The following is a 27,871-nucleotide window of genomic DNA, read 5'->3' as shown; positions in this document are numbered from 1 at the left end:
GTAAAGTTTCTGGGAATACGTCAAAAAATCGGAAGAAGTTACCAATACTTGGTTTGAAGCAAAGTATGGGTATTACTTTTTCTTTCAAATTCGGGACCAAAAAAAAACAACGATCTTAGGCATTCTTAAAATGGATGCTAGAAAGCTTAAAAAAGGTCTATATGGCAGCCCGACGTCTCTTGCTCAAAAGAAATAAGAACAGGTAGTTTGAAACCCTATCAAACACCAAAACATGCATTAACAAAAACATTTTGCAATTCTGAGATGACTATTCGTGGTTTTTAAAGCTCCAAAACAAGTAGTCTGATCTGCATTTAATTCTATTGAAAAATGTTTCACCTGATTCTCCCTTTAAAAATCTTCGCAGCATACGAATAAAACAACTCGACCAATACTCAACGTGCGAATATCTCGTGAGAAATTTAGTAAAAGATATCAGGTTTTGGCCAACGAACCTCCTAAATGGCAAGAGTGAATACAAACCTAACACCACACAACAAATCGCGCTCAAATACCCTACTACACTCTACATATAAGTAATAACACTGTGACAGAGCGGACAGGCGTTGACATTGATGATGTCGCGTTCAGTAGCGGCATGATGCCGACACACGCTGCAGACCCAAGCATTGGCGAGATCCATCAGAGGTTTTCCGGATATAACGCAGCCCGGAAACCTCGTCGCGCAGTTTGGACAAGCGACGCACCAATCAGGAACGAGAGTCTCGCAGTTGACACACTCCGACTTGGCGTTACGTGAGTCCTTCGGACTGTACTTGGTAAAAATGGCCAACGCGAGTTCCTCGTAATCCTCTCTCTTCGCGTTACCGATTTTCTCCATAGCCTCGAGTTTTATGAAGGCCTTCGAGCACGCGGCGAAGGCGCGATTGATGCAGCTCGAAAGTGCGAGGAGACAATAAATGTCTTCGGCGTCAATGACGTCTTCGTATTCCCTGAGCCGCAGCGACGTCTTCATTGCGGCGTCTGGCTGTCCGTCGTAAAGCTGTCTGTGGGCCAAGAGCAGAAAATGGAAGGCTTCGGCGCCTCGCCAGGCCCTCTCAATGACCTTGGTGTCCTCGTTGCTCTCTGTGAGTCCCATGACAATGTTACTTCGGCCCGCCTTCGCCGCCGGTGCGCCCTTCAAGTGGTCCTCGACGAGAAGAGCAGCCAATACGTAGATCTTCTTTGTTCTCACCGGATTCGTCCTGAGCTTCGCCTGCTCGTCGGCAAGCGCGAATAGCAGCTTCGCCGCCTCCAGATGGTGGTTCGCCTTCCGGTACAGTTCCACAGCCTGTAGCATTTTTCCGTTGCCCAAAAGATGGCTCGCATACTTGTTCAACAGCTCACCTATCTGCGCCATCTTGTACGTCTTAGCCAGCTCTACCGCTTGGTCCCAGTGGTTCAATCGCACGCAGGTGTCCACAGCCAGCTTAACGTCGCCATACTTTACGTACGCCAAAACCGCCTGAGGACACATTCCGACCGACGCAAGCATCTTACCAACGGTTTTGAGCAGTGGACTCTTGTCCGGTAGCTGGTCTATCGTTCCGGCGAGTTGGTGGTACTCTTCGAGCTTGTAGTAGCACTCAACGAGCCTCTCCGTGTTGCTACCCTTTTCGTAATACTCCCTTGCGCTCTCCCAGTTCTGTCTCTCGGCAAAGAAGTCACCGATCTTGTTGAACGCGTGCTCCATCTGCTTGTCCGAACCGCCGATTCCCATCTTCATTAACTGGATAACTCGAAAGTAGTCACCCAGCTTCTGACGTAAAGTTATCGCCAAGTCCCTACGGTCCAAGTCCAGGTAAAGCTTCTCCGCGTTGTCATAGTCCCCCAGGAACGCGGCGACTTCCGCCTTCTTTAGCTGATCGTTGTGCACGTTTCGAAGTCTCTTTATGAACTGAATTCCAAGGTAATCGGCGCAGCGCACCATCGCGTTCTCAGCCGTCTCGAGGTCCAGGTACGTTAGCGCCGATTCGGCGAGAAGGCGCCAGAGTCTGGGGTGCGGATTGTCTTGAATGAAGCTATTCGCCTCCTTGAGACCGACCTTAGAAAGTAGTTCCCTGGTGTCACGTAATGACTTGACTTCCAAATCGACGATCCACTCGCGCCGCGTCTCTTCTGGTTTCTGCATTAGCTCGTCCAAGAGAACGCAGCGTATCTCTAAATCCTGGAAGCTGCATATGTACCCCGAGCAGGATATCGGTTCCTCCGGATCGAGTCCCCTTAAAACGTACATCCTGGTCTTCTCCATGATGGCCAGCAGCGAGGGGTTGTCCTGAGCCCAGCACATCGCCCAGACGTCCTTGCGCTCGAACTTTCTGACGGCTTCCTCGTCACTGGTACCATCTTTAGTTTGCTCTAGATCCAGCATCGTCAGGATCCCGACCGTGTCGATGACCGAAGCTCTCGTAGAGTTGGAATTCACGGCGAGCTTGCAGGGCTTCGACGCAGTCGCGTATCGGTTCGTCAGCGTTACCTGGGGCAGCGAATACCGCTGTATCATACCCGACTCTCTTCCGAGGAGCAAAACTTTCTCCGTCGCAACCATGCAGCATATCGGATCCAGAGTCGGCTTCGTGTTCAGCGGAGCTTCGAAGGCTCTGTCTCTGTCCAGGTCCTGAATAACCTCCGTCACCCCCGTCGGAGTATCGTCGATGTGATAAGTTCGGTCCCTCCTGGTCCGCCCAGAATTCAGCGCCGAGTTTCTGGGCGTCCTGAAACTCCAGAGTGTAAAATTGTCTCGCGAAGCAACTATCACCACGTTTCCGGTCATCGCCACCCACAGCGGCTCCGTATGCAGGTGCTTGACGTCGATCGGAGTAGCAATCGTGTTGCAGACCAGAAGCGCGTAGGGCTCGCTCACCTGTCCGGAGTCGTTCTTCACGGCGAGGACGCAGTGCTCACCGAACGACGCGACGGATATCAGAGCTCTGACGTGTTTAGTGTACGTCATATTTCCTGCGGCGTTCCAGAAAGTGACGCATATCCCGTCCCGGGTCACCTTTTCGCTAGAAAATACCACCGTCCCTCCGAAGTAGGTCCACTTGTAATCCGGTCTGATGTTCGCGAAGTAGATGTGCGAGTCGACCGAGAGCGCGAGTCTCAGCGAGCCACCCTCCCAGGCGCAGGAGGTTACCTCTCTTCCGGGTACCTTTAGCGTCCTGACCAGTTCCCCAAATGGCGTGTAAAACTGGACGAAATTCGACTCCCTGGTCTCCCCACCGACTAGCGTCGGCATCATTCCAGCGACGGCGAAGAGCGAGCCGCAGTGGTTCCAGCAGCACCAGGCGACGGTCATTCCGGTGTCGAGAAGTGCCGGTCGGTCGTCGTTCTCGCCTCGCATTAGCTGAACCTTCCCGCTCTGGTAGCAGACGATCAGAGACGGTGCGTCAGTCGCGACGAGGCCGTTTTTGCCGTCGTACCAATCCAGCGCCACGACGGTTTGTGGTTTGGCAACACTCAGTGGAACCATGTTAAGCTTCATCAGGAATATACCCTGGTTGTCGTAGAGGTGGACTTCCCCGTTCTTCACGCTAAAAAGTAACAGCTTGCCGTCGGGGGACCATTGGACCCCTGTCAAGAGCGTGTTTTTTAGTTCCTTTCCCCAGATTCGATTGCCGTCGACGGATCCGACGATCACGGCTCCATCCTCGTAGACGATGCAGATCTTCTGACCGTCCGAGCTCCACGCCATTCCCTTCACTACCGACTTGTTGCGGTTGTTTATCATCTCCTCGTACCACGAACCTTTGTACAACATCCAGACTATTATTACGCCGTGCTGGTCACTCGATGTCAGCTTTTGGTGCTCCTCGTTCCATATCACGACCTGGACGTGACCGTTATGACCTTCCAGAGTCTGGTTCATGCTCAGATTGCTCGCTGCCGCCAAGCCCAGGGTCTTTGAGGTGGACGAACTCGGGCCTCCGGTGCTCGAATCGACTCTCAGAACCTTCAGGAGGCCATCTTCGCCACCAACGGCGATGAAGCCTTGCTGCTGATTCCAGGCCATGCAGTTCAATCGGAAGTTGTTCGGTATAGCAATTTTTTTACTCAGGTATACGAACATTGTTGGTTGTGTTTTGTTTCGCGTTTCTTGTTGGTTTTTTTAGTTATGATGATAGTACAAGGGTTCGTTCACCTTTGGAGGTTAATTCCTTCTCGGCAGGATTAGTTTATGAGTGACATCGTTGAGACACGGTTATAATTGTTCCGACTTTCACTTGAGACGGTTGAAAAAGTCCGTTTTTTCTGAATGTTTAACCTCCTCGCACATAATATTGACGGCTGACGAAAACAAACTGACGTCGGCTGGGCTTGTTGACACTTCACCCAACTTTAGGGCGCGTTTACAATAAACGATGAAAGTATAACTCGGTCATAGCTGAACACACTGCTAGAACCAACTTACCGACAAATCCTCCGAGTCGTATTTTGCATTCTATTCATCTCCCGAGCTATAAATTCTCTTAAAAATTTGAGAAATGACAGGGTTCAGAATCATGCTTACACCAAAATAATCGATTACGACCAACACGACAAATACATACTTACACACTTAAAAGTTGCACCTAATTCTCACGCGATTTCAGATTACGGTGCGCTTTGTATTTTTTTATTTCATGTTAACAATAATCGAATCAATCGATCTACATTTGTGTAATTCAAGGCACGCATACTGCTCGCATCGAAATTCCACCCGCTTTTCGGCAACTGACCCATTAATAACGTAATAACTTGGCTAATTGTAATTAAGGAAACGAATGCGAGTCGGTAATCAGGGTAAACAGGTACCGACATTTTTTCTCATGTGCTGCCACCGTGTTTACAGTTCGAAGTTCTATTACCCGATAATGCATAAAGCATTGACGACACACTCTCATATATACATATTTGTATCCACAAACGATATATCAGTGACTATGGTCACCGTCACAGACATCAGCGACTTGTGAGATTTGTAGCATCTGCAGATTGAGTAGTTGTCACAGAACTTGATGTACAAATACAATACAAACTGACAACCAACGGCAACGAGGAGCGAGGACAGCAGACAGTGGGCAGCAACAAGTAGGGCGGTGGTAAAAGCGTTTATAGACACTGCACGTATCAATTACTGGATTAATAGTTGAGGAACCGTATAAAATAAAGGGGGTGAAGAAGAAAAAACAAAAATTAAACAGATAAGAACCTGAGCGATACTCGGTGACAATACAGTATAAGCAGCTGGTCAAGATTAACTGCACATTCTTATTTCTCATTCTGGAATAACTAGATATGGTAAGTGTATATACACGAGTTTATAAAAGGTATAAAATAACAAATGATAGTCTATTGGAAAATTGTATTTCCTTGATAAGTCGTCGCAACTTTTACCCAGAGGCCAAAATATGTAGTCTGGCTACATTTGGTGCTAAACTAATCGACATTCTTCGCTATCTCTTCCTATTCGTTATGATAAAACAACCGGCGTAACAACTAGAGTTCTGATTTTGATCCTTTTATTCTTTCATTTGTAGGACGATGACGATCAATATCAAACCGGCTATGATGTCGGATCCTTTCCGAAGGACTTTGGCTATACACCGTTTGACGGCGAAGGTGACGGACCCGTCGGTCCGCTGGCCGGTGATCAGAAGCCCAGAATATTGCTCATGGGACTGAGAAGGTGAGTTCGTAGTTTGAAAGAGCTTTGCTGCATTTGTCGGCCATGCTCGACTAGAGAAACTTCTGTCGCTACATGATTGCGATCAAGCATTGTCGTCAGTCGAGTTTTAACAGATTTTGAGAGCTGAAATCTGAAATATCGAACGAAATTGTGAAATTGTGAGAAAACTCGGCATTTCTTCAACCACCTTAAAGTTATCCCAAGTTTACGAAGCAGCATTTGTTTCAGTTTTTTGCTATTTTAATGATACCGACTGAAAATTTGTACTATCGAGCCCTAATTTGTGGCATAAAATACTCTGAGGGTCATATCTAGTATTTAATTAAAGTAAAATTAATCAGTTATCATTGTTTTAAGCGCTGCTTTGTACTATTTCTAAGACATCAGTTAAGGTACCAACAAAGAAAGTTCAAAGTACACATGCCGTTGGTTAAAGTTTTCAAGATCTCGTGATTTCAAAGATAAGGAGTGTCGGTAACTTGATTGTTCTACTGACGCACCAGCTTGTTTTATCAGGTTGAAGTTTGCACCAAAGGTGTTACTATAACGATGCATTTTTGTGAAAACTTTCTAACTCTCTTTCAGGAGCGGTAAATCGTCGATACAGAAGGTCGTGTTTCACAAAATGTCACCAAACGAGACACTGTTTTTAGAAAGTACAAACAAGATAATCAAAGATGATATTAGCAACTCCAGTTTTGTCCAGTTTCAAATATGGGATTTCCCAGGGCAAATAGATTTCTTCGATCCAACTTTCGACAGTGACATGATATTCGGAGGATGCGGAGCGTTGGTATTTGTCATAGACGCTCAAGATGATTACATGGAGGCGTTGAACAAATTGCACCTGACCGTAACAAAGGCTTACAAAGTTAATCAGGCCATAAAATTCGAAGTCTTTATACACAAGGTAGACGGCCTTTCGGATGATCACAAAATGGAAACGCAACGAGACATTCATACGCGAGCTAATGATGACCTCGCAGATTCTGGTGGGTAGTCGAAATTGTTACATTTCAGAGTTTCCAGTTTTTCTGGAAAACTGAAGAATCAGAGATCTCAGGGAAAATCAGCGACAACCGAATTGAATTATTGTTTGTTAAGATATGGATTTCAGAAAATTCACACATTTTCGTAACTGATGAGCGAAGTCCAACAAGTTTATAACAAATAAAATATAATTTGTGACGATTAGATATATTTTCTTGTTCAATACGTTAATTATAGCAAATTGGTAAACTACAATTTTGGATCTGAGAAATCTGGAGAAGTCGGAGAATTTTAGGATCCGAAAATAGTGGCAACCCAGCTGTTATGCATCAAAATAAGTTTCTTAGCTCTCGTTTTAATCCTGCTTCTTTGCTTTCAGGATTCGATCAAATTCACCTGAGCTTTCATCTCACATCGATATATGATCACAGCATATTCGAAGCGTTCAGCAAAGTAGTTCAGAAACTGATACCGCAATTACCAACGCTCGAGAATCTCCTTAATATTCTTATATCGGTAAATTTATCAATTTATCTACTATGTCTAAATCCAGAATACATATAAAAAATTCTATAAAAATTGAAATGCCCTCAAAGCTGTTCGGAATCTGAAAAATTTTTGCTAAATATAACTTCATATTAAAATTTTACCAATAATATTAATAATAAAGTTCCTTTCAATTATTTTTAGAACTCTGCAATCGAAAAGGCTTTTCTATTCGACGTTGTTTCCAAGATATACATAGCGACAGACAGTTCGCCAGTCGATATGCAAAGTTACGAGCTTTGCTGCGACATGATAGACGTTGTGATCGACGTATCGTGCATCTACGGGTTGGTAGTAGTCGATAAATTTCTTCTCACACTCGAAATTCTCTTTTGTGAAAACTTACCAAATATTACGACATTTGCAGCTTAAGAGAAGATCACGAAGCTGCCGCCTTTGATAATCAGAGCTCAAGTTTAATCAAACTCAATAACGGTACGATTTTGTACCTGCGAGAAGTAAACAAATTCTTGGCGCTTGTCTGCATTTTGCGTGAAAACAATTTTGACAGACAGGGTAAGTAGAATTGATTAATAAATATGAATCTTTTTCACGTCTTGCTTGTTTCAATATCTTATGTAAACTTTTCAAACGGATTAGATTTTACCATTTTTAACGAACTGAATTTTCCGCAAACTTCTTATGAATATTGGTTACTTTATAGAAAATTTGAGACTCGCTGAACGATGGAAAAAAATTGCGCATCATGTTTTGGTCAGCTCTTTTCGAATCTGTAGCCTCGTCAGGTAATTGCTGCATGTATTCGCTTTTCAGGTGTGATCGACTACAACTTTTTATGCTTCCGAAAAGCTATACAACAAGTTTTCGAACTTCGCAACAAAGCGCTGGCAGCAGCAAGCATGAACAATCATTCCACGTCCCCGATAAGCGCCAACGAATCTGCCACCAACGTTCCTCTACCACAAACAAACACGATCGGACAAAACGGCACCGTTGCCTTGACCCAGAGCTAACCGATTCCTCGGTAAGCAAAATTCAAGCAATATAAAATCGATTTTGGGTAAAAGAAAAAGCGGCAGAGACATGTTTTGTGTTACCTCGATAAAGAAAAAGACCTCAGTCATTTTCCTTACAAATATATACACGCTTATATGTATATATGTGCTGTGTAATATAAGGTGTAGATGATATTCTTAAATTCACCAAATAAGTAATAAAATTTGAAAAAAACTATATCGTTTCATCACGTAAGTAGGCTAAAAAAAATATTCTTTTATTTATTTGTCGACGGGGATAAATGAACGATACTCGTGATAAACATTAGCGACTTCTTGACACGGGAACACAAACTTAATATTCAATTCTCATCTATTTCTGTAATGAAGAGAGAAAAAGAGAGAGACAGAGAGCGATTTGTTAGCAACGCATATTTATAGCGTGTAATGGAATCAACATAAAGGAACAAAAATCACGGTTTGAAATTGCAAGACGACAACTGTTTTTCGTTGCCTTCTGATAGATTGGTTTTAGTACCGGCGCGTGGTCTTTTTTAATAAACAAAACATACACAAAGCAGCAAAAAATGGAGAAAAGAGAATGCTACATAATAGTATATCGCAAACACAGGAGAAATATATTAATTCATTTTTCCAAAGATATCGACGGTGCTCGTAGATTTGATAAAAGAAATTCTGTTGGCGAAGTTATTTAATATAAACAACTAATATATCTTCACCCTTCGTTTTCTACGTAAACAGTTGATTCATTCCTGTCTAGCGACTAAAAACCTGATTATAATTACGCACTTGTCTATCTAAAAAAATCGCAAATGCACATTTCACGATTGATTTTTCATTCGGTGAAGTATAATAAGCTTTTTTATCGTGTAAAAAGATTTCTTAAAGAAGTTAATCAATTTTTCTAGACTCTAGACGTTAAGGATTACCAAATTTCTCATTGTGTTCGATATTTTGAAAATCGAACATCACAGGGATCACATTTTGCGTTATTTTATCCATGTGATAAACGAATATTATAGTCTTTTGCATTACAGGATTTAAAATATCCACACAAGGTGTTTCTTGTCTTGGTTTAGAGTACTTTTTTTCACAATATGCTGGAGTAGTTAAGGTAGTTGGTTAGACAAAAATAGATACTTTTTAATAATTTTATCGAACAATAAATTCCACAAAAAGTATCAATTTGTCATTAACCAATCTCAATAATTTTGGAGAAGACACCTTGCGGCTTATTCATCTCGCCTGAACACCGCGACGGCAATTAAATGAAAGAAAAAAATTGAGAGGAAATTGAGAGGCAGTCTCGTCAAACGGTCATATTTCTTCGGTGTGTAAAATAATTGTATAGAAATGTATATTGTTAAAATAGGTTTAAAAAGAGAGAAAAAAAACAAATAAATTATAAACCAAACAATTTTTTTCAACCATTTGTTTTTCTTCTCACACTCAGGGGTACAGACATCTCACTCGCTCCGACCTAGAATCCTAAAACTTGTCCCTTCGCACCAGTCTGACTCTTCTTCCTCTCTTTCGACGTCTCTGATATACTCGTCCAATTCATCACAGAGCGAATCTGTGCTCGAGTTTACGGCGTTCAACTTGAGACGTTCCTCGTATCGATACCAGCGCAAATAGGAAAACGTTTGTTCGTACTCCATTGCTGTCTTGACTTGCTCGCTCAGCTGAACCGCTAGACTGGATAAATTCAAAGAACAATCGTATGCAGGTTTTGATAGACTAAAAAACAAAAAAAAAAAAAGTCTCGAACATGGTTGATAAGGGAAAATGTCTACCCATGATTTTTCAATAGTCGATTTTTCTCCCTGATAGCCATGAGTGCAGGCATTGGAACGGAAATTCCTGACGGAGGCAAACTTTGGTACGCAACTTCTGTTAGAAGATTTCTGCTCAACTCCGTCATTCGATCGTCTTGAATGATTTCGCTACTCTTTTCGGAATCCTGGGAATCTTCGTCTTCCGAGCAGCTCGCAAATTGCGGCATCAGTTTGTCTGGAATTGGATGGTTCGATGGGAATGAAAGGGGATCGGAAAGCAGGAAGAGACATTTTTAAGGATCTGATGTGCGGGTGCAATGAATAATACAAAATTTTCGAACTTTAAAACGTATTTTGTAATCACAGACGCAACTAATTCATCTTATTGTTACATTATAAACAATTTTTCAATCGGTTTACATCTAGTGTACAAATTTTGCTATCTGATCGTGGATTTTCTCATTTTCATATGGATACTTGCTGTCTGATTTTTAGGCATTATTCTCATGCTTTAAATTTTAACAGTTAACAAGCTCAGTGAAAAGTTTTCCAAAAATTTTAAACTATGATTCTAGATCATTCTCTTCACATTTGTTTTTAACTGGTAAATTTTATCCAGTAATCAGATTCACTCGTTGTAAGAGAATATTACAAAAAGTGGTTTTTTTTTTCTCACCCTAAATAGTATTTTTACAAATTATATATGCTGTAATAAATACTTAACAATTAAAAACACAAAACGGGAACAAAAAACTCTCCGTCGTTTTTAAAAAAATTTCATTGCAATTGAGTGATCGATTAACCTCGACGATTACGTTTATCGATAATCTGATCGTTCGATTCACGAATCTCAAAATCTATGGATATTTGAAATTTGGTGCGGCTAGTTAGTAGGCTGGAGTTAGACGCAGGGTATGCTGTAGTTAAAAGCGGAGCTGAGACCGGTCACTGCAATCAATGCAACACAGAAAAGAAACAAAAAATATTAGCACAAGTCGAAGCAAACTCGTTAGTCAAAGCAGCGCATTATTTGCAAACCATGCGGTAATCATTTTCTCCGACAAGTCATTAAATTTCCATAAATACTCAATATTCATACGTATGATAAATAAAATTAACGTTTAATTATTATTATCAATAAAATAGCACGGATTTTAAAATTAGATCAAAATAAAATTTAAATATTTTTAAGCCGTGAATATTTTTCACTGCACGGATGGATTATCCTCGTAAATTAGAAACCCACTTATTCTTATGTACAAAACAGTTTTGTTACTGCGAATATGTGAGAAATATTATATTAACAAATTAAAAAACATTTTACGCAGTCGATGTAAAAGTGAAGAGAAGTTATAATCTTCTTCAGATTATAATAACTGTTCATGACATTGATTTTAAATATGAATAAACGTCACGCATCGGCATCAAAGTGATTGGAAAATGTTGGTATATTTGATTGAAACATTTCTTGTAAGGCTTGTAGTAAAATCAGACACTTACAATAGTCAGCATCCTTGTGCTGGACCGCATTGTGCAGCGCCAGCGCTAAGTAAGTGTGATATTTAATATAGCTGCTTTCCATCAAGTCCAATTCTGCTGGAATAATATTTTCAGCTCCGCATTTCCACCGGTCGCGAACATGAACACACATTTCCAGCAGCTGCAAGTTTTGCAAAATTAGAATAAATTTTTCACTGTCCAGATACGATAATGACTCGACTAATCAATCGATTAACGATTAATGAACGTTTGAAGAAAAAAAAAGGTTAGCAAGTTGTGAAGAAATCAATTTTTCAATCTAATTAGGGCTGTGCGATTAATCCATTAATTGTTTTTCCAATTAATCAATTAATTGGCGGTTTCGATCAATCGGTTTTCTAATATTATCGATTAATCGACGATTCAGATTGATCGTTTCATCGTACAGCCCTCATTCAAACCATCGGATTTACAAGTAAAATGAAGCGCCCGAAGAAAAAAAAAAAAAAAAACGTCGACCTAAAAGTGAAAAGATAGAAGTATTGACTTTAAAATTTTTTGTGCTATTGTAAAATAATTAACACGAAGAATTAATTATTTCACTCCTTGCTCAACTTTGAGATTAGTGTCGAAAAGGACTAATAATATACGGTTACGCACGCTACTTATAGTCGCAGTTAGATCTTCGAATTCTGGTGTTTGGAGACAGTGCTCGTGCACTTTCATCAGATACTCGTTGTGCACTAAAAATAACGTCGTTATTATTGATAAAAAAAAAAAATTTAACAACTGCTGAATACAATTTTACGTCCCTCTTGGGTATCGGGAAACCCGCTGAGTGAAATTATGATGCAAAGTTTTTAATTGGTGAAGTTTGAAATTTGTCTAGAAAGAGACCGAAAGCCAGATGAAAGCTCTGAAAATAAATTTTATAGAACGCATAGCAATGTGAAACCAGAGTTTTAAACAGTTTTAAGATTTTATGGAATAATTCTGTGCTCATAACGGATTGAAATATGTAGGTAGAAAATTTTTTCAAGTATGTGCTCCAGAAAGTTTTTAAGATAAAAATTTTTCAAGTTTAAGGAGTTTTTAGTTGTTTGAAATTATGAATTGAGGTTTTTCAATGAATACTAAACATTTCAAGATATCTGCAATCAAGCTGAATCACTGTTGGTAAACTTTAAGAATCAGTTAAATATTGCAATGACAAAAATGTCTGAGTTCAGTTTCTATTTACAAATGAACGATTTCCTTAATTTTAACTGTGATCCTCGATTTTTTCCTTACTTTCTCGGGTGGTTTGAAATAAATTAGAATTTACTTAAAAAGAAAATGAGGAAAGGGAATTATCAACCTCTGATAATGGTGTCCAAGTTGTCGGCTTCGGAAAGAGCTTTTTCCAACATAGAACCGAGGCTCTGTAAAACCTGGCCAGATAAGTAAGCGTGAATTGATCCGATGGCGTGAATTAACCAGAATCTTAGCGACTCTAATCGTCGTGCCTGGAAGTGTTGAACCCTGTCGTTCATCCCCGCAGATTTGGAACCCTCGAGATCTGAGGAAATAAAATTTAGTGAAAATGAAAATAATTTGCCATAAAAAAAAAATTAAGACACAGGAAGCATATTTTCTGGAATGTCCAGTGAAATGTTATTGAAAGATTTTGTAATAATAATTCCAGGTTTTTGACGAAAAGCTGCTATATTAAATGAGAATCTTGCAAGAAAGTGCAAATATAAAAAATTTCTTCAAAGAGAAAAAAATTGCAGAGATTATAAACCATATTTTATTCGTTACTTCACAAATTTCTTGAAACTTTCGACGTACAGTTTGGCTAAAATACTGAAAAACTCTATTCTGTAGCGTAATAGAAATTCTAGAATTATTTAAATGTCGAAGAATGTTAGAAATGATACGATCCAACCAAAGTACTTGAAAAAATTAATCTTACCGCTAAATCTCAGGTGATCAAGAGTCCAAAGGGCCCATTTTAACTTCAGTTGGAACCTAAAGATCTCGTTGTATTTGACTAGGGCTTCTTTTGTCAAAACCATGCACATTGGCCAACTTATGGCGTAATGAAGCATTATTTTGTTCACCGCTAGAAGAACCTGATGAGTTCTAACCTCGCCGACGACTATCGACCATCGAGAACTCGTCTCTGGCCATTCTTGAGACAATATTTCTTCCAGCAAGTTTGTTAACGCATTTGGATTGTTCCACGTGGCGTTCGTTTCGATCTGAAAAGTTTCCGAAAGCTAATTATCTGTGCAATCACGTCGCAGTATTGAAAAATTGCTTTCAGATGCAATTGAAATGCGTCGCAAGATGTTCGGTTTCTGGAAAATTGCAAAAGTTTCCAAAATTCTTGGAAGTGTTGTAACGGAATGAAAATTTTTTCAATCCATTAAATGAGAACGTAATACCTCGGTGAACAATTGTTGATAAAACCTGTTCATGACATGTCCGGTTTCCATCATGTAAATGCATCGCATTAGTTTCAAGTGTTTTTCTAAATTATATTCAGCAACCATAATATCTTTGACCAGTTTGCTAGCGCCTTTGTATCGAGTGTTTAATATTTTCGATAAAACACTCTTCAGAACTCTCCTCGAAGGCAAAATAGACTGAGATATATTCTCAAGCCTGGAATTGTAAAGCGAAATAGAATCAAGTTTCGAGATTAAAGATATTTTTAGTTTTGTATGATTATTTGAGAGGGTGTAGTGTACAAGTAAATGGTTAAAAAAGTAAGTGAACTTTGGAAATTTTGGCAATTTATACCTCGACAAGCAACGGTTCAATTGGATTTGGGTTTGTTTCGTTCAAAAGTATTAGATCGAGGTTCGTTTGCATATTTTTTACAGTCAAATCGATCGACGGGAAGCATTGATATTGATAGTAACGTCAAATATTTGGTTCGATGACATTTTTCGCGGTTCCCACGATATTTCAAAAACCTCAGAACTAATGTACTTCAAATTTCAAATACTGTCTCCAAATTTGAAGCTAATCGGTTCAACAGGTTTCGATATATCGTAGCCAACCACAAAACATGTCATCGAGCGACATGTTTAACATTATTGTCAATAACAATGCTTTCTATGAATCGATCTCGATGAAAAAAAGTTGCAACTAAAACTCGATCTATATACTTTTGAGGAAAATAAAGCCCAACATAATTGAAAAATTGCTTTTCAGGATATAAATTCCCAAAATTGACCCATTTTTTTAGCCATCTATTCGCATAATAAAACTTCAATTATCGTCGAATAATATACTTGCCGTTCAAAGATGTTAAAATTACAATTGGTAGTAGAATGTTCGCGACGAATCTTCCCGTCAACTGCATCGTTGTTTCTTAATAGATCAAACGGTACATAATTTTCGAAAGCTTTCAACAAGAATGGATCATCGCTACTTGAGATTTGCTGGAGTGCGTTTTGTTCGATCAGAGAACTGATCGGTTCCAATTCGGGAACCTCTGTTATCCGAATCATGGATACGTCAACCGTGTCCGTCAAGTCGGTCGGATTGTATTTACTGAATTCCGAGATGACTTCGGTAAGAAATTCTTGGTACAGAGATATCCTCGAAACTGAAAGAATTGCGTTTGTTCATCTTGATTGTTCGGTAAAAAGAGAATCCTGCAAATTGGCAATGCAATGTTCGGTCAAAAGTGAACTATTTTGTTCTCTAAGACAAATACCGGCTCAAAAAAATATGATTTAAATTGAAAGAAAAATATATGTTCAGATCCTGAGACGTTGTGCTGATGATTTTCAAATTTTTCAGAAGAGTAAACGCAAAGAACGACCGAAGCCGTTGATCACTAACCACTGCTGTCGTTTACCATCCTCCACATGTCTGGTATACGATCCAATCTTACAAGTAGTTCAATGCTTCTACCCATGTCGCGTACTTTGTGAACTAATAATTCCATTATCGGATCGTTCAGGCAAATTTGATCCAGCGGACGCACTACGAATGTATCATGCTGCTCCTCGTCCTCGAGCGTAACATCTTCCGGTATTCTGCCGAGTGATAAAATTTTGAATGAATCACTTTTGAAATGCATGTTAGAGAGTCTTCTTTGCAAACGAGCCCAAAAACATTAGAATCAGATCCAAAACACAGAGTTTGATCCTTTCGAACGTTTCGAACTTTTCTCAATTTGTCGATATCTTCGCTTGTGTGATTCGAATTTGATCAGAATCAATTTAACTACATAGCAGTAATGTTGTTCGATTTATGTTCAGCATGTTTTTTACAAGAAACACTCTTCAAATTTTTTTTAACAGTGTTCTTTCTCCTTTTCTGACCTTCGATTCAGACCCATTCATCCCAACCAATTAATATAACTGCTCGAATCAGAATAAGCGAAAACAGAGGATGAAAAAAGGCGAGGAAATGAAATACCAACTTTGCAATTACGAACTCCTCTCTCCAGTCTTCGAATCGCCCTTCGCTGAGCCATGTATCGATGATGTTCAAGTAGACGCTGAGGCTTTGCAGATATAAGCTGGTGCACATGTTCGCCTTTTCACGACTGCTGGAGTTCTGAATCTCAAAAAACAGGCCAGACAAAAGCTTCGACGCACATTTCCAGTTCAAGTGATACTCCCATTCGCTTGTGACCGACTGATGAACCTCGTAAAGCATTTTAATCCCATCCAAATATGGTTTCAAATCATTCATCATTGACAAAAGTGTGTCGCAGTCATCTGAACAAAAAAATGTCGGAAAATTGAGAGATTTTCACTCTAAATTTAGTTTTATTTTTTTTGTTTTTTTACGAAATTTGCTCATTACAAAATTCTATTCCTAACTGGCAGGAGTCAAAAAATCTAGAAAGACTGATCTGAATTTCATATTTTACGTTTATTCTGAATCCATTATTTTTGTAATTTTTTTTAAACGACTTACCTTGCTTCACAAACTTCTTTTCGATCCGAATCATTCCTTCGCGCATTTTATTCAAATGTTGCATCACTGCTCTGTGATACGCCTGATAAGTTAAAGGTGGGCATTGATAAACTTCTGGCGACTTGTGTTTCGGGTACAAATTCTCGCCAAATTGTTCCAACTCGCAAAGCATTTGAAAATAGTTGTTTAATGGGTCTAAAATACTGCTAAACGCATCCTAAAATAGATGTAGTAAAATCTTAGTAACATAATTTCATATCTTCTCTTAGGTTCATTGCGAAACTTTCTACACCGAGAGTTTCCAAAATTTCTGGTTCGTACGGTTTCGCTGATATTCAAAAAAATATTAAACATACATTTTAGGCGCCGGGACGTTAGCGTCGCGACAGTTTTGAAGGGAAAATCATTATTTCGCAACTTTGAGATTGTCAGAAATTCTGTGAACCGTGATAAAATAAAACCGATACCTTCGTAACCATTGTAAAATTGGAAACTAGTGATTTTTCTCTCTCGATATGTTCTTATTTCAACCAACTATTAACTTCAACCTAATTCGTTAAACTTACTTGGGATAAACTAGGTATGGAAACGTCTTGTTTGATAGAAAATAACTCCGAATCCGAGGTATTCTTCAGAAACAAAACCATCTGCACCGGGCAATGAAGCATCCACAAGACTTCTCTGCATGCTTGATATTCGCTCAGAGTTCCAGTTTGTTGTAAACCTTTTGATGTGATTTCATTCCTGTTAAAAAAATAACGTTCTATGCAATTTTTTTTTTTTATCAAATTGTTGCAAGAAATCTATTTGAGGATTTTTCTCTCCGTGAAATGCCCGAAATCTAATATCATAGACTTAATTTTGAACCCAAGAACTCTGTAACGATTAATAAAATGTGGCTGCTAATTTTTTATTTCAACAATTACATTCTTTTGAAACGTATTTCTTATGTATTCATTCACAATTTGGATGTAAGAAAAATTATGTTACACTTTTATTCTAAAGTAAAGATAAACTATATTCTTATATTTATTCAGAAAAATGTTGAAGATTAAAGATGAAGAAAGTATTTCAAATTTTTTTGCATAAGATTGACCAAAGTGCATATTAAGAATTACATCGCTTCGTAACTGAAATTTAGAAAATGAAAACACCTTAGCATCTTTTATCCAGCGTAAAGCGAAATGGAATAAAATTATCAAACCGCGGCATCTTTCCATTTTTTTTTTTACCAATTCATTACCATAATTCGCAGAATCCAGCGTCGGGAAATTTGCTATCGACCGGATATTTGTTATATTCGATCCAGGTCCACCATTTGTTCTGAACATTATTCTTCAGCCAGTTTCTGGACTCAACTCCATCTGCCAAACTCTCCGATAATTTGTCCAGTGTGCTTTCGGTTCGTTTCACTGGTACCATGCTGACCAAATCTCTGACCAAATTATCAGGCGGAGACTGTTCAGCCATGCCTGAAGGTTCCGAGTCGTCATTGTTGGACCACTCCTTCAAGCAATAAAAACAAATTTAGATAAAACATTCGTACGCAGCTCTTCCTGAATTTCAATCTCTTGTATAATCAGTCAGCCAGGTTTTAATTCTAGCTCAGAAAACGCTAAAGAGTTACAAAGATGTACTTTTTCTAAATTGTGAATTGCCGCGATTTAGTTTAAATGCACAAGGATTTTAGTTTGATGTTCACTTTTTAATTAAATTCTGGTTCTTAGTTCATTATCTACTCAGTTCAACAAACAGGATGAATTTCCGCTGAATTTCAAATCGTAAGTTATGAGGAAAGGAAAATCGGTTTAAAAAATCTTCAGGATTTTTAACGTTCTAATAATGAATCTATCTTTCAAATAGTTTACGTCTTAGCTCGTGTGATGCGAATTTGCTTAGATTGATTTCTAATAAATCGTCTGTGATGTTGTGTCATTCATGTACACAATAATTGTCACAAATAACGTGTCTGGAGATTTTTCAAACGATCTTTTGCTTCTTCTTAACTTCCGCATCGTCATAAATTTAACTGTATAAAATTACGCTGTCCGTATCGCTCTGATAATCGCAGAAAAAATCATCCTGTCCTTCCTTGAGATATTGTCCCCAGTCGATTTCTTCGGTGGGTTCATTTTCATTAGCGACAGTGACGTTGAAACTGTATTCGCCTCTTGATGATCTGAGGGTCTCGAGGCATTGCAGCTCGGACTTGTTGGTTTCGCAGGATAAGTCGAGAAGGAGGGAGAGCAAGGACCACTGTAGGTCGTACTGAGGATGATGGTCGAAATCGAAGCTTGATAAAAACGTGTCGACAAGCTCTCTGAACTTGTTAGCGACTTCGTATTTTCCATGTATTGAAAACTTGCTGACCACTTCGTCGATCGTTCTTTTCGTTGCTTGACTGTTCACCGAAAGAAATCGATGGTGTTTTACGTTCGATAAGGCAAACGCCTCGCAGATACGGAAACCTTCTTCTCCCGCCTGCAATGAAAAGATAAAAACGATAAAAACGTTGATGACTTGTATTAACAAATTTTTTCTCATGCGAAAGAACCAAATAATCAAGTTTTTAGAAAGTTCATTCCTCATAAACAATTTCCCCATAGAGTTAAAATCAAAATTTGATTTAAATTAGCTTATATATCGCAATAGTAAAAACATTCGTTTTCATAAACTTGATTCAAAATATTTCTATTAATTGGAGAATTTCATCAAATTTCAATAATTCCTAGAGATTTGATATAAATTCTTACAGGATTTTAAGCGAGATTCGCAAAAAGTAACTGCTTTTGCAGGGTTAATAGAACTTTTTGAAAATCCCTAGAGGAAATAAAAAATCTTTATCGCAGAGTTCTTCCACTCAATTCGTACTCTCAGAATGAAATTTATCTTCGTTTAGCAAGTCATCATCAAAAATATGACGAAACTTAATTAATATCGTATAAGTTAATGGAATTGAGAAAAGGAAGCAAAGAGTCACAGAACTTTGATCATAAGTTCATATTTTCCAATAAGCAATTTTGATATGCAACAACAAGGCCTGGATACACATAAAAAATGTATGTATATAAAAGAAGCTGTTAAAATTCTTAAATTTAACGCATTGTTGCATCAGGTATGTTGAGAACTTCTACCTCGTGAAATAAGAAATACAAGAAAGTTCAGAAACAAATTCTTTTCATGTGATAACGTTCTAATTGGGTCATATTTTCAATGTTTCTGTTTAGACATACATGAATCTGAAAATAGTGTGTTAATTACAATCATCGTTTCGTTTGAAATTTGAATATTCAAATTTTTTGATTTCTTATATTTGAGGAAATAGATCTGCTAGTATCGAATATTAGTGGTTTGGATCATTGTCGATTGTTTTAGTACACGACCATCCACGGTATCGGCTTTGATCGTTAAATTTTTATTCCTTGCCGAAAAAACCTAACTTGACTTCCCGGTAAAATTCTTACTTAAAAATCCTTATTCTCAGTGAAATTATTTTATCAGCATTATTTATGTAATTAATTTTTCTCTAATCAACTCGGAGAAATTTCAAGTCACATGTGTTTCCGATGTTCTACAGAATTTTTCAATAAATATCGAGGAAAATTTCATTCCAGAATTGCAAGCGCAAGTAGAACATGCAAGTATCATTTGTAAGTATTTCAGGCTTTCACTCTGTAGTTTTTAAACATAATTTTTTTTCAAAACTTCTTGCCTGAAGTTCTGATTGGCTGATCAGACATTTGCCAGCAGAATGAATTTTCACTGGAAATTGGAACATGCAATGCAATTCAAATTCTGTTCCGTTCCAATTTCGGTTAATCTAACATTTCATATTCCTTTGTTGAATATGACAAGTCGACTTAACCTAAAAAATCTCTACCTCGAATCCCGTTATCGCCGTTATTAAAAGTCTTATGTCATTGTGAATATCGATTAATATCTTCGTTGCCATTATTCCCAATTGGTTTTCGATCGACGAAAACCTTTAGGAACGTTATCAATGCGGAAACAGATCTCAGCACGTATTTCTATCGCCAACGACCTTTTGGTCAACATTTGAGTGATTTCAGTTTGTTTACAACGCTGATGATCACCACATCGTCTATATCGTGTTTGCTACACTGTTGACAATAAAATGGGCAACGAATCGATCCATAAGCATATACCAACATATGGTAAGAACACTGTAATCAACACCTTACTTATCAACAGTTACTTTATCTGTTGAGTAGTAAAAACATTTGATTATCCAGCGAGACGTCGGATGGATGACTTACCTTACCGATGAGAGTAGCAGATAATTTTTGATAATATCTTCTTTTTTTTTTTTTTTTTTTTACAAGTCACATATTGGGAGAATTACCCTGAATTCCATGGCTTTTAGGAGATTATCTCGACGTTCCATCGGAAGTCAAGCGTGTCGACACACTGAGGAGAAATTATGAACTGAAATGCTGTTCAGAAGTGTTAGGAGCCTCAGTTCTGGTAATATTATCGATTGACTGTTCGAATTTTGAAGCCGCTGACGTTATATCACATTATAATAACAAATTCTTCAACATTGTTTACATTAATCTTGTGCCATTGATACACTCAAAACTGAATACTCGTATTCGTTTGATTGATGTGAAGACGGGAGAACAACTAAAGATGTTGCTTTTTATAAGTCTCTTACGTTAGTGTTTAAATAATTTTTAGGTAAATGCAATTTTTTGAGTTTATCAAAAACTGAACTTTTAGGTTAGGGAAATTCATTACTTTGAATATAATCCTCCTTTTTTAACGGTGTTGAAAAATTAGTGGATCTTTTTTCAGTCGCTTTGAGAGACCTTTTTGATTTGGGTTATCATTTTAGCAAATTTTGAAATTTAAATTCTGTTTAAAGTCTTCATTTCGTAGTTAGAAAAAGAAATGAAAAATGATCAAGAAATTGACATTTAAAGTACTTTGTACAATATGCCAAGGCATGAAAATTCGTCGAAGAGGTTACGACTGGTTACACCGGTCGCGAAGAGTAAATACTCGAGCCCTTGGGCAACATGTTCTATCTTTAACGACCGAATAAATATTCAACCATGATTTAATATCAATTCTGTTCAATCATGGCCAAGTCACGAGAAAGTTACCATAATTGATGAGAAGGTCATTTGTAGGTATAATAGGTGTCATTGCACTCTGTAAGAACCACGGCCGAAGTATGATAAACTGTTTCTTCCGTCAGAACGTGAGCTAAGAATGAAATCGGGAATTACAGATGGAAGTTAAAATCACAAGCGTTTAATGGCTGTTATAAATTTTCATCGATCGCATTCAAACTTTGAAAAATCTTGGAAATTTCCACATTTTTAATGGCAGCAAATTCAGAATTCCTTTCGCTATACAATCAGCTTTCGTAAAACGCCTTTCAATATTTTCTCTTTTTTTGAATATACCTATCCATCTCGAGTATGCACGGCACGCAAAATTAACATTTGAAATGTATTAGAGTTGAAATCTGACTACGTATGTACATTGATTTATCCGGATGAAAATGTGATTCGGTAGTAATCATTGACAAGAAGCTTGAGAATTCAGTAAGTCGAAACGTGATTGGTCTTATAGTGACGATAAATAAATTTGCATTGGGAAATAAACTCAAATTATAGTAGGAATTTTTTTCTAAAGTTTCTTCTGTGTTATTATCACTGAATGTTTTGAACTGTCTAACCAAAGTCATTCCAACATGTTTCCAATGATATGGGAAACAATATGGCGCGTCCATAAGGAAGCTCTTTATGTGAATGTGCCATAATGTTTCTTACGGTAGCTAGAGACCTGAACCACTTTAAATGGATTTCGAAACTACCGAGTCTATAACCGGCAATAAATCACAAGAAATCGAATATGCCTGAGCTGAAAACCACTCATAGGTATATTTGTGTGCGGTAAAATTACGAGCAGCTCTATTATACACACGCATCATTCGAGTGAGAGTTGTAGGTTTACTCTTTATTATGCATGTATCTCATAAATAAGATATGAGTTTTGTTCCGGAAGTACATTTATAGGTTTACGTTTTGTATCTTTCTTCCGCTTGCCTATACAGCATATAGCATAACATAATCATAACTTATTTTTCAGTTTTTATACGTTTTATATCTGCATAACCTGGTTTAATAAGTACGGATTATCGGATGTCAAAAATTCAAGCTAAACGTCGTCAGATGATCCATATTTAACTATAAAATTTATTATTCATCTGATATTTGACTCTTCGTCAATTCGTTTTGAGGAAATAAAAGCTTTTGTTTGTCTACAATCAGCGTAAAACGATCAGCTGATCTTGTCCTTCAGCGCCATCTTTGCAGTTACGCCCGCGTTGCGCATGTATTAAACATGCTAGGAAATTTGATGAAATTCTTTCTCCTTCCGAACGGACTCATGCTCTTCTAATTCCGATTACACAATATTATTTTACCTGTTAATCAACCTGCCCACGGATTTTCGAGTCGAGTCAAGCCAAGTTCTCTGGCCACATTTCTTTTCCTGACAACGAGCAGTAACCTATCTAGTCTGCTTGCTGTATCGACGCCGAGAATCGTGGGCGTAAATCAACTAGAGACTATGTGATAGTCCCACGTAACACACGCACGTGTAAGTATAACCTATACGACTATTTCGTGCGAGTGGATGCCGTATACCCGGATGATCGTTTTTTATTCACTTTTATTTTTATTATTTTGCCTCCCCTCCAAGGAAGTTCCGACCGCCATTCTCTCTTTCTCGAGCCGCACTGCAACCTTGGCATCTGGAAATTTTTCTGTACCGTGATTATGCTCATAATTTATACATTATCCTACGTACCATACATATAAGTGTGTTCGACGGATGTGGGTAAATGTTTAATAATGATTGTAGGTTAGGTTTCATTTAAAAAAAGACATGATCCTGTGCACGCGGAAGGATAGACCCTTTCGAATTTACTTCATGATACTGTCATACTGCACTATACGACTATTTTTTAAACACATTTAAGATAGAATAAATCACTTCAACATGTGATTATTTAAAATGAGTGGGTTGTATGCTATTATAAAATCATTGATTTAATATTAATCCTATACAGACGATGAATAACTTGTTCAAATTATACTTTCCATATAACGGTCAGTGTTTTACATATAATGAGAAAAATTTGTGTTGTCAGTTTATCTATCGAACACACATAGTATGCAAACTAAATTCATTAGAAATATTAGTCTATGGTCAAGATTACTACATTTGTAATAAAACTGATGGGGTAATAATTTAGTAGATTCCACTATATTTTCGCTTCATTCTAAAGGTGAATAATTATATTGTCAGATTATTAATAATTTGGTATAATTAGATTGACTTATAATTGATCTGAATCTTTTTTAAATAGAATATAAATAAGTTTATGTTTATTGTTAGTGTAATAACTGAACGCTATATGTCAGATTATTTGATCAAAAAAGTTTACACTCGAGTTTACAATGTCGTATCAAATAGTAATTATAATTGAAAATGCAGTGAGTGCAAGTGTACAAAACACGCCTAAAAAGCACCTTGAAAGTGTTTACCAGAAGTATTTGAGACGCTTGTCGGCAGGCGATGAATATATAAGAAGCCGTATAAAGTTATATAAAAAATATTACCCGTTAATAAAAATCATGTTAACGAGTTTTTTGTTTTTGCAATTTCTTTGTCACCGAAATGTTGCGGCAATTTCACGGAGTGAGTTTAAAAATTATAATTAAAATCATTGGAGGCCGGCTGGTTAACAATTGGAGTACAATGTGCGAAAACTTCGACTGTAATCTCGTTTCCATAACAGTTGAGGGTCGAATCGATATCGAGTGAATAATGAATAAGATTTCACTTCACGATTGGAAAACGAATATGGGGGTGTGGCTAAGCAATATGGCGCCGTGCACCGAGCAATCAGTGGAATGTTTCAGGTCAATTACGCGAGTACTGAATTACAGATAAATTAGTGCAAACTGTGAGGTCTCATTTTTTTTTACACGGATTTAATAGAATCCAAAAAACGTGACAAAGAAGGTCTTTCAAAATTAAATACGGCTCGGTTGGAATAATGCACTTTTTTACCTCTAGTTCTCACAGCGCCACATTTTCATTTCCCATCTTTGCGGAAGCTGTGGATTACTATTTTGTACCAAGAACTTAGTGCTTAAATAAATTACTACCGTATAGAGCACGATCTTACACACAAGGCCTGCAACTCAGGTAGAATTTCAATAGGAGGCTGCAGTGACTCCACTATTAAAGAAAAATCCAGGTGGCGCTGCGATCGAGGGATACATAAACATAACCTACATATCGTGCGTGTGACTGATGTACTGCATGTTGGTTTTGTTTACATTTTCGGTAATGTGATGTTATTTGTGAGTTGTCGCGGATAATTTACTGGGTGGCTTGATTTTTTACAGGCGCGACTATCGTTATCTTTGTCGTATCGGGTATCTCTCGATCGCAGCGACGCTAGCGGCTTGGCACGTTAAGAGGCCAACGTCGATACCCACAGTTACAAGACCTGTGTGTAAGACCATGGTTCATGGAAATTAGATTTCATAGAACATAATTTCATGAATTATCAGTTTCTGAATCGATTTGACAATATTGATTTTCAATAAAACCGAGTAAGTATTCAACATTTCATCCGCCATTAGGGATCCAAAAGTGTTTGTTCCCAAATTCGAACGAAGTCGAACAACTTAGGCTTGGAAGTTACACACAGACCGTGGTATAGAGGATGTTCTTACTTCTTTGAAGCGGTAATAATGGATGATTATCCAATAAATTAGCTTCGCTATCACGATTGCTCTGACGTATCCGTGAAGTAGCGGATATTGTTTGACTGGTTAGGTTTGAATACTAAACGATTATCGTTAATCTGAAATTTCCGAAAATTGAAACCTAGAAAAGCTTAATTGATTCTCATAGAGCCTTCAACTATGTGAATAGACACGATCAGAAGTCAGATTTTTATAAGTGGAAAACTGTCCACAAAGTCTTATAATTGTGGTTGCAATTGAAGATATCTTTTTCTCAGATTCAATTATACGTGTCAAAAATTGAGTACAAGATAATCATAAAAATGTTGGAAAATAGCCAGACTAAACAATTGACTGGACGAGAGATTTTCGAAATAGTAAAAAATTTTTAACTACATTTCAACATTCAAAACACTTTTTGGTATAAAATATCAGATGTTATCGTTAGATTATCTGAAAAATTGTAATTAAGGTTTGAAACATTTTTTCGCTGCTTTTTTTTTATGAATTTTGAACACTTTATACAATATTTTTTCGATTCTTCAATTAGAAATTAAACGATATCGCGCAATAGATTATAGGAATTTAATCTGTCGAAATTCTACGCCATTCCTACAATTACATAACAATCTTGACCCCATTTTTACAACATATTAATTTATCGATGGACTGGCAAAAATTTCTCGTAATTTTCGTGCATCCAAATTGGCTATTGCAAATTCAAAGGCATGATGTGAAATTATAAAAAAACTCTCGAAACATTCCAAATTCTAAATAATATATGAACACATTCGCATTTATTTCAATATTAATAATTTCGAGTCGAATGAAACAGTTTAACAAAAAAAATAAAAAATAAAATGTCACAGATTGTACGTTAACAATCGCGGTATGTAATCATTTTTTTACGGTTTTCCCAGAAATTTGACTGAACCATTTTTCACCCCGAAGGATATACATATGAAGGTACATAGTTTGCCAATTTCATATTTTCTTATTAATATTAGCAGCTACGTATAGAATGAAGAAAGAAAGATTGAATGTTCACGGCATTCATCGATCACATATTACATTATAGCCGATTATTAACATCTCAACATTCGTATAGATACGCTTATCGTTAATAGCACTTACATTAATGGTATCTAATTAGCAACGCCAAGAATCTAATGGGATTTGAAATAGTTTTTTATAATAGCTTTCTCGCTACTTTGCCGTTTCATTCGCTTATTTATTTCATTCAATTTGTTCTTTTCTTTTAATGGATTTCTATAAAATGTCCGACGAATAACGAAGCATCGCAATTCGCAACAAACTCAACAAAAATGTTGTAATTATTACAACCACATTAACTCGTTTTACGAGTTCGATATTACAATACAATACGTGGAATCGGAATGCTTTTTTGTTCGTTATTGCATTTCATGTTGGTCTTTTTTTATTTTTTGTTTTTCTCACCAAATTCGATCGAAATTAGGTATGATATTTTTATTATTATTTATCTACATTGCGTTACTATTACAAAAACGCAGAGTTGCAAACGGAATGAAAAGAAAAGAAACATATCAATCATTTAAAAAACTTACGATAGATTTATCAAATTTGTAAAGAAAACTCAAGAGATTATCAAATATGGATCGAATAATACATGAGAAAATATCTTAATATTCTTTTTTTTTTGTCAATGGTTTATCGGAATGCTAATTTTCTTGGTCTACGTGCGATAGAAATAGTTTCGATTACACTATGAATCAAAAAAATCAATCCAAGTATCAATCATTCAATATTATATATATATCGTTATATATTAAAAATTAACTGACAATTGCTTACGCAATCGCAGTAAGTCCAAGATAATATGAATCTGTGAATCCGATCTATCGATCCTGACGGTGGATTGCAATCAGTTTATTTGTTGTTTCGTTTTTTCTCCTTTGGCTTAGACTTTTTCTTCTCCTTTTTTTTCTTTTGTTTTTTTTATAGAATGTTTATACGTATCCAGACGGGAACCTGGTTGTTGCATATTAAATTTAACATATATATATATATATATATATATATATAACTAATGTGTTACGAAGGTCGATTTTATCGGGAGAAATCGAAGGCGATTGTTATGTAAACGGAATTTAGTTCGAGCCGCTCCCGTGAAGCTGGAAGAGCTTTGATCCTACGGTGAAGGAAACTCGAGTTATTCCTTGCGCGATCTCATTTATCCATATCTTCGGTTTTCATGCAACAATTGAAATATTATAAAACTTAAAGAATAAAAAGAAAATAATAATGTTTCAAAAGAAGGATTACAATTTACGGAGCGTATTGATAGCTGTTTTATTATAATAAATAATTATTATGTGTATTTGAAAATTTATTTCTTCGACAACAGAATTCCTTCGATTATGTGATAAAATTTTGTTTCATAGTTAGTTCATTATAATTCTTATCAAATAATTAAAAATTTTCTCTTTAGCGTTAAATTAGGAATTATTGTTTATCCGGTTCATAGCTCACTGAAATTTTGTTAGTTCTTTCAGAATTATAGGAATTCAGTTAATTGTTACTGTCGTTGTTAGTCATAATCATACACAATAGCACACGTAAATATACACATATTTAGACATTTTCAAAATCAGAAATCATCACAATTGACACTTGACAATTTTAAAAAAATTCTTGAAAAAACCCTTTTTTTTTTGCTTGTTAGTT

General features: G+C 37.2%; 3 protein-coding genes across 6 annotated transcripts; 1 reads left to right on the top strand and 2 right to left on the bottom strand.

Annotated features, from left to right (window-relative positions):
• LOC124410858 (WD repeat-containing protein 35) lies at positions 1-27,764 on the bottom strand. Its single transcript, XM_046889539.1, has 3 exons — positions 27,753-27,764; positions 22,678-22,683; positions 1-4,287 (listed from the first exon to the last, which is right to left on the bottom strand). The coding sequence occupies exon 3, from the start codon at positions 4,067-4,069 to the stop codon at positions 527-529; it is 3,543 nt and encodes a 1,180-aa protein (XP_046745495.1). The 5' UTR covers positions 4,070-4,287; positions 22,678-22,683; positions 27,753-27,764; the 3' UTR covers positions 1-526.
• LOC124410860 (ras-related GTP-binding protein C) lies at positions 4,997-9,882 on the top strand. 2 transcript variants are annotated; one of them, XM_046889544.1, is made up of 8 exons: positions 4,997-5,280; positions 5,520-5,668; positions 6,254-6,660; positions 7,038-7,174; positions 7,349-7,491; positions 7,572-7,720; positions 7,979-8,189; positions 9,635-9,882. In XM_046889544.1, exons 1-7 carry the CDS (start codon positions 5,278-5,280, stop codon positions 8,176-8,178), a joined length of 1,188 nt encoding a protein of 395 aa, XP_046745500.1. In that variant the 5' UTR covers positions 4,997-5,277; the 3' UTR covers positions 8,179-8,189; positions 9,635-9,882. The 2 variants fall into 2 exon arrangements, with proteins under 2 accessions (XP_046745500.1, XP_046745499.1); XM_046889543.1 differs by lacking the exon at positions 9,635-9,882 and having other exon boundaries at positions 7,979-8,762.
• Positions 10,717-20,460, bottom strand: LOC124410859 (gamma-tubulin complex component 5). 3 transcript variants are annotated; one of them, XM_046889540.1, is made up of 14 exons: positions 20,248-20,460; positions 18,411-18,848; positions 17,611-17,873; positions 16,934-17,111; positions 16,368-16,584; positions 15,865-16,165; positions 15,279-15,475; positions 14,727-15,039; positions 13,868-14,087; positions 13,393-13,681; positions 12,796-12,996; positions 12,099-12,181; positions 11,460-11,619; positions 10,717-10,907 (listed from the first exon to the last, which is right to left on the bottom strand). In XM_046889540.1, the coding sequence occupies exons 1-14, from the start codon at positions 20,317-20,319 to the stop codon at positions 10,861-10,863; spliced, it is 2,979 nt and encodes a 992-aa protein (XP_046745496.1). In that variant the 5' UTR covers positions 20,320-20,460; the 3' UTR covers positions 10,717-10,860. The 3 variants fall into 3 exon arrangements, with proteins under 3 accessions (XP_046745496.1, XP_046745497.1, XP_046745498.1); XM_046889541.1 differs by having other exon boundaries at positions 16,368-16,449; XM_046889542.1 differs by lacking the exon at positions 20,248-20,460 and having other exon boundaries at positions 18,398-18,496.
• Positions 27,765-27,871: the final 107 nt, after the last annotated feature.

The sequence above is a fragment of the Diprion similis genome, chromosome 10 (genome assembly GCF_021155765.1).
Source record: "Diprion similis isolate iyDipSimi1 chromosome 10, iyDipSimi1.1, whole genome shotgun sequence".
Taxonomy (NCBI): Eukaryota; Metazoa; Arthropoda; class Insecta; order Hymenoptera; family Diprionidae; genus Diprion; species Diprion similis.
This window is presented reverse-complemented; position numbering and strand designations above follow the sequence as displayed.

Coding starts and splice junctions, on each gene's coding strand:
- LOC124410858 (XM_046889539.1), bottom strand. CDS start 4,069: ATGTTCGTATACCTGAGTAAAAAAATTGCTATACCGAACAACTTCCGA.
- LOC124410860 (XM_046889544.1), top strand. Junction 5,669..6,253: donor TTGCTCATGGGACTGAGAAG/GTGAGTTCGTAG, acceptor ACTCTCTTTCAG/GAGCGGTAAATCGTCGATAC. Junction 6,661..7,037: donor TGATGACCTCGCAGATTCTG/GTGGGTAGTCGA, acceptor CTTTGCTTTCAG/GATTCGATCAAATTCACCTG.
- LOC124410859 (XM_046889540.1), bottom strand. CDS start 20,319: ATGGCAACGAAGATATTAATCGATATTCACAATGACATAAGACTTTTA. Junction 17,874..18,410: donor ATCAGAGCGATACGGACAGC/GTAATTTTATAC, acceptor TATTGCTTGAAG/GAGTGGTCCAACAATGACGA. Junction 10,908..11,459: donor GCACAAGGATGCTGACTATT/GTAAGTGTCTGA, acceptor CATTGATTGCAG/TGACCGGTCTCAGCTCCGCT.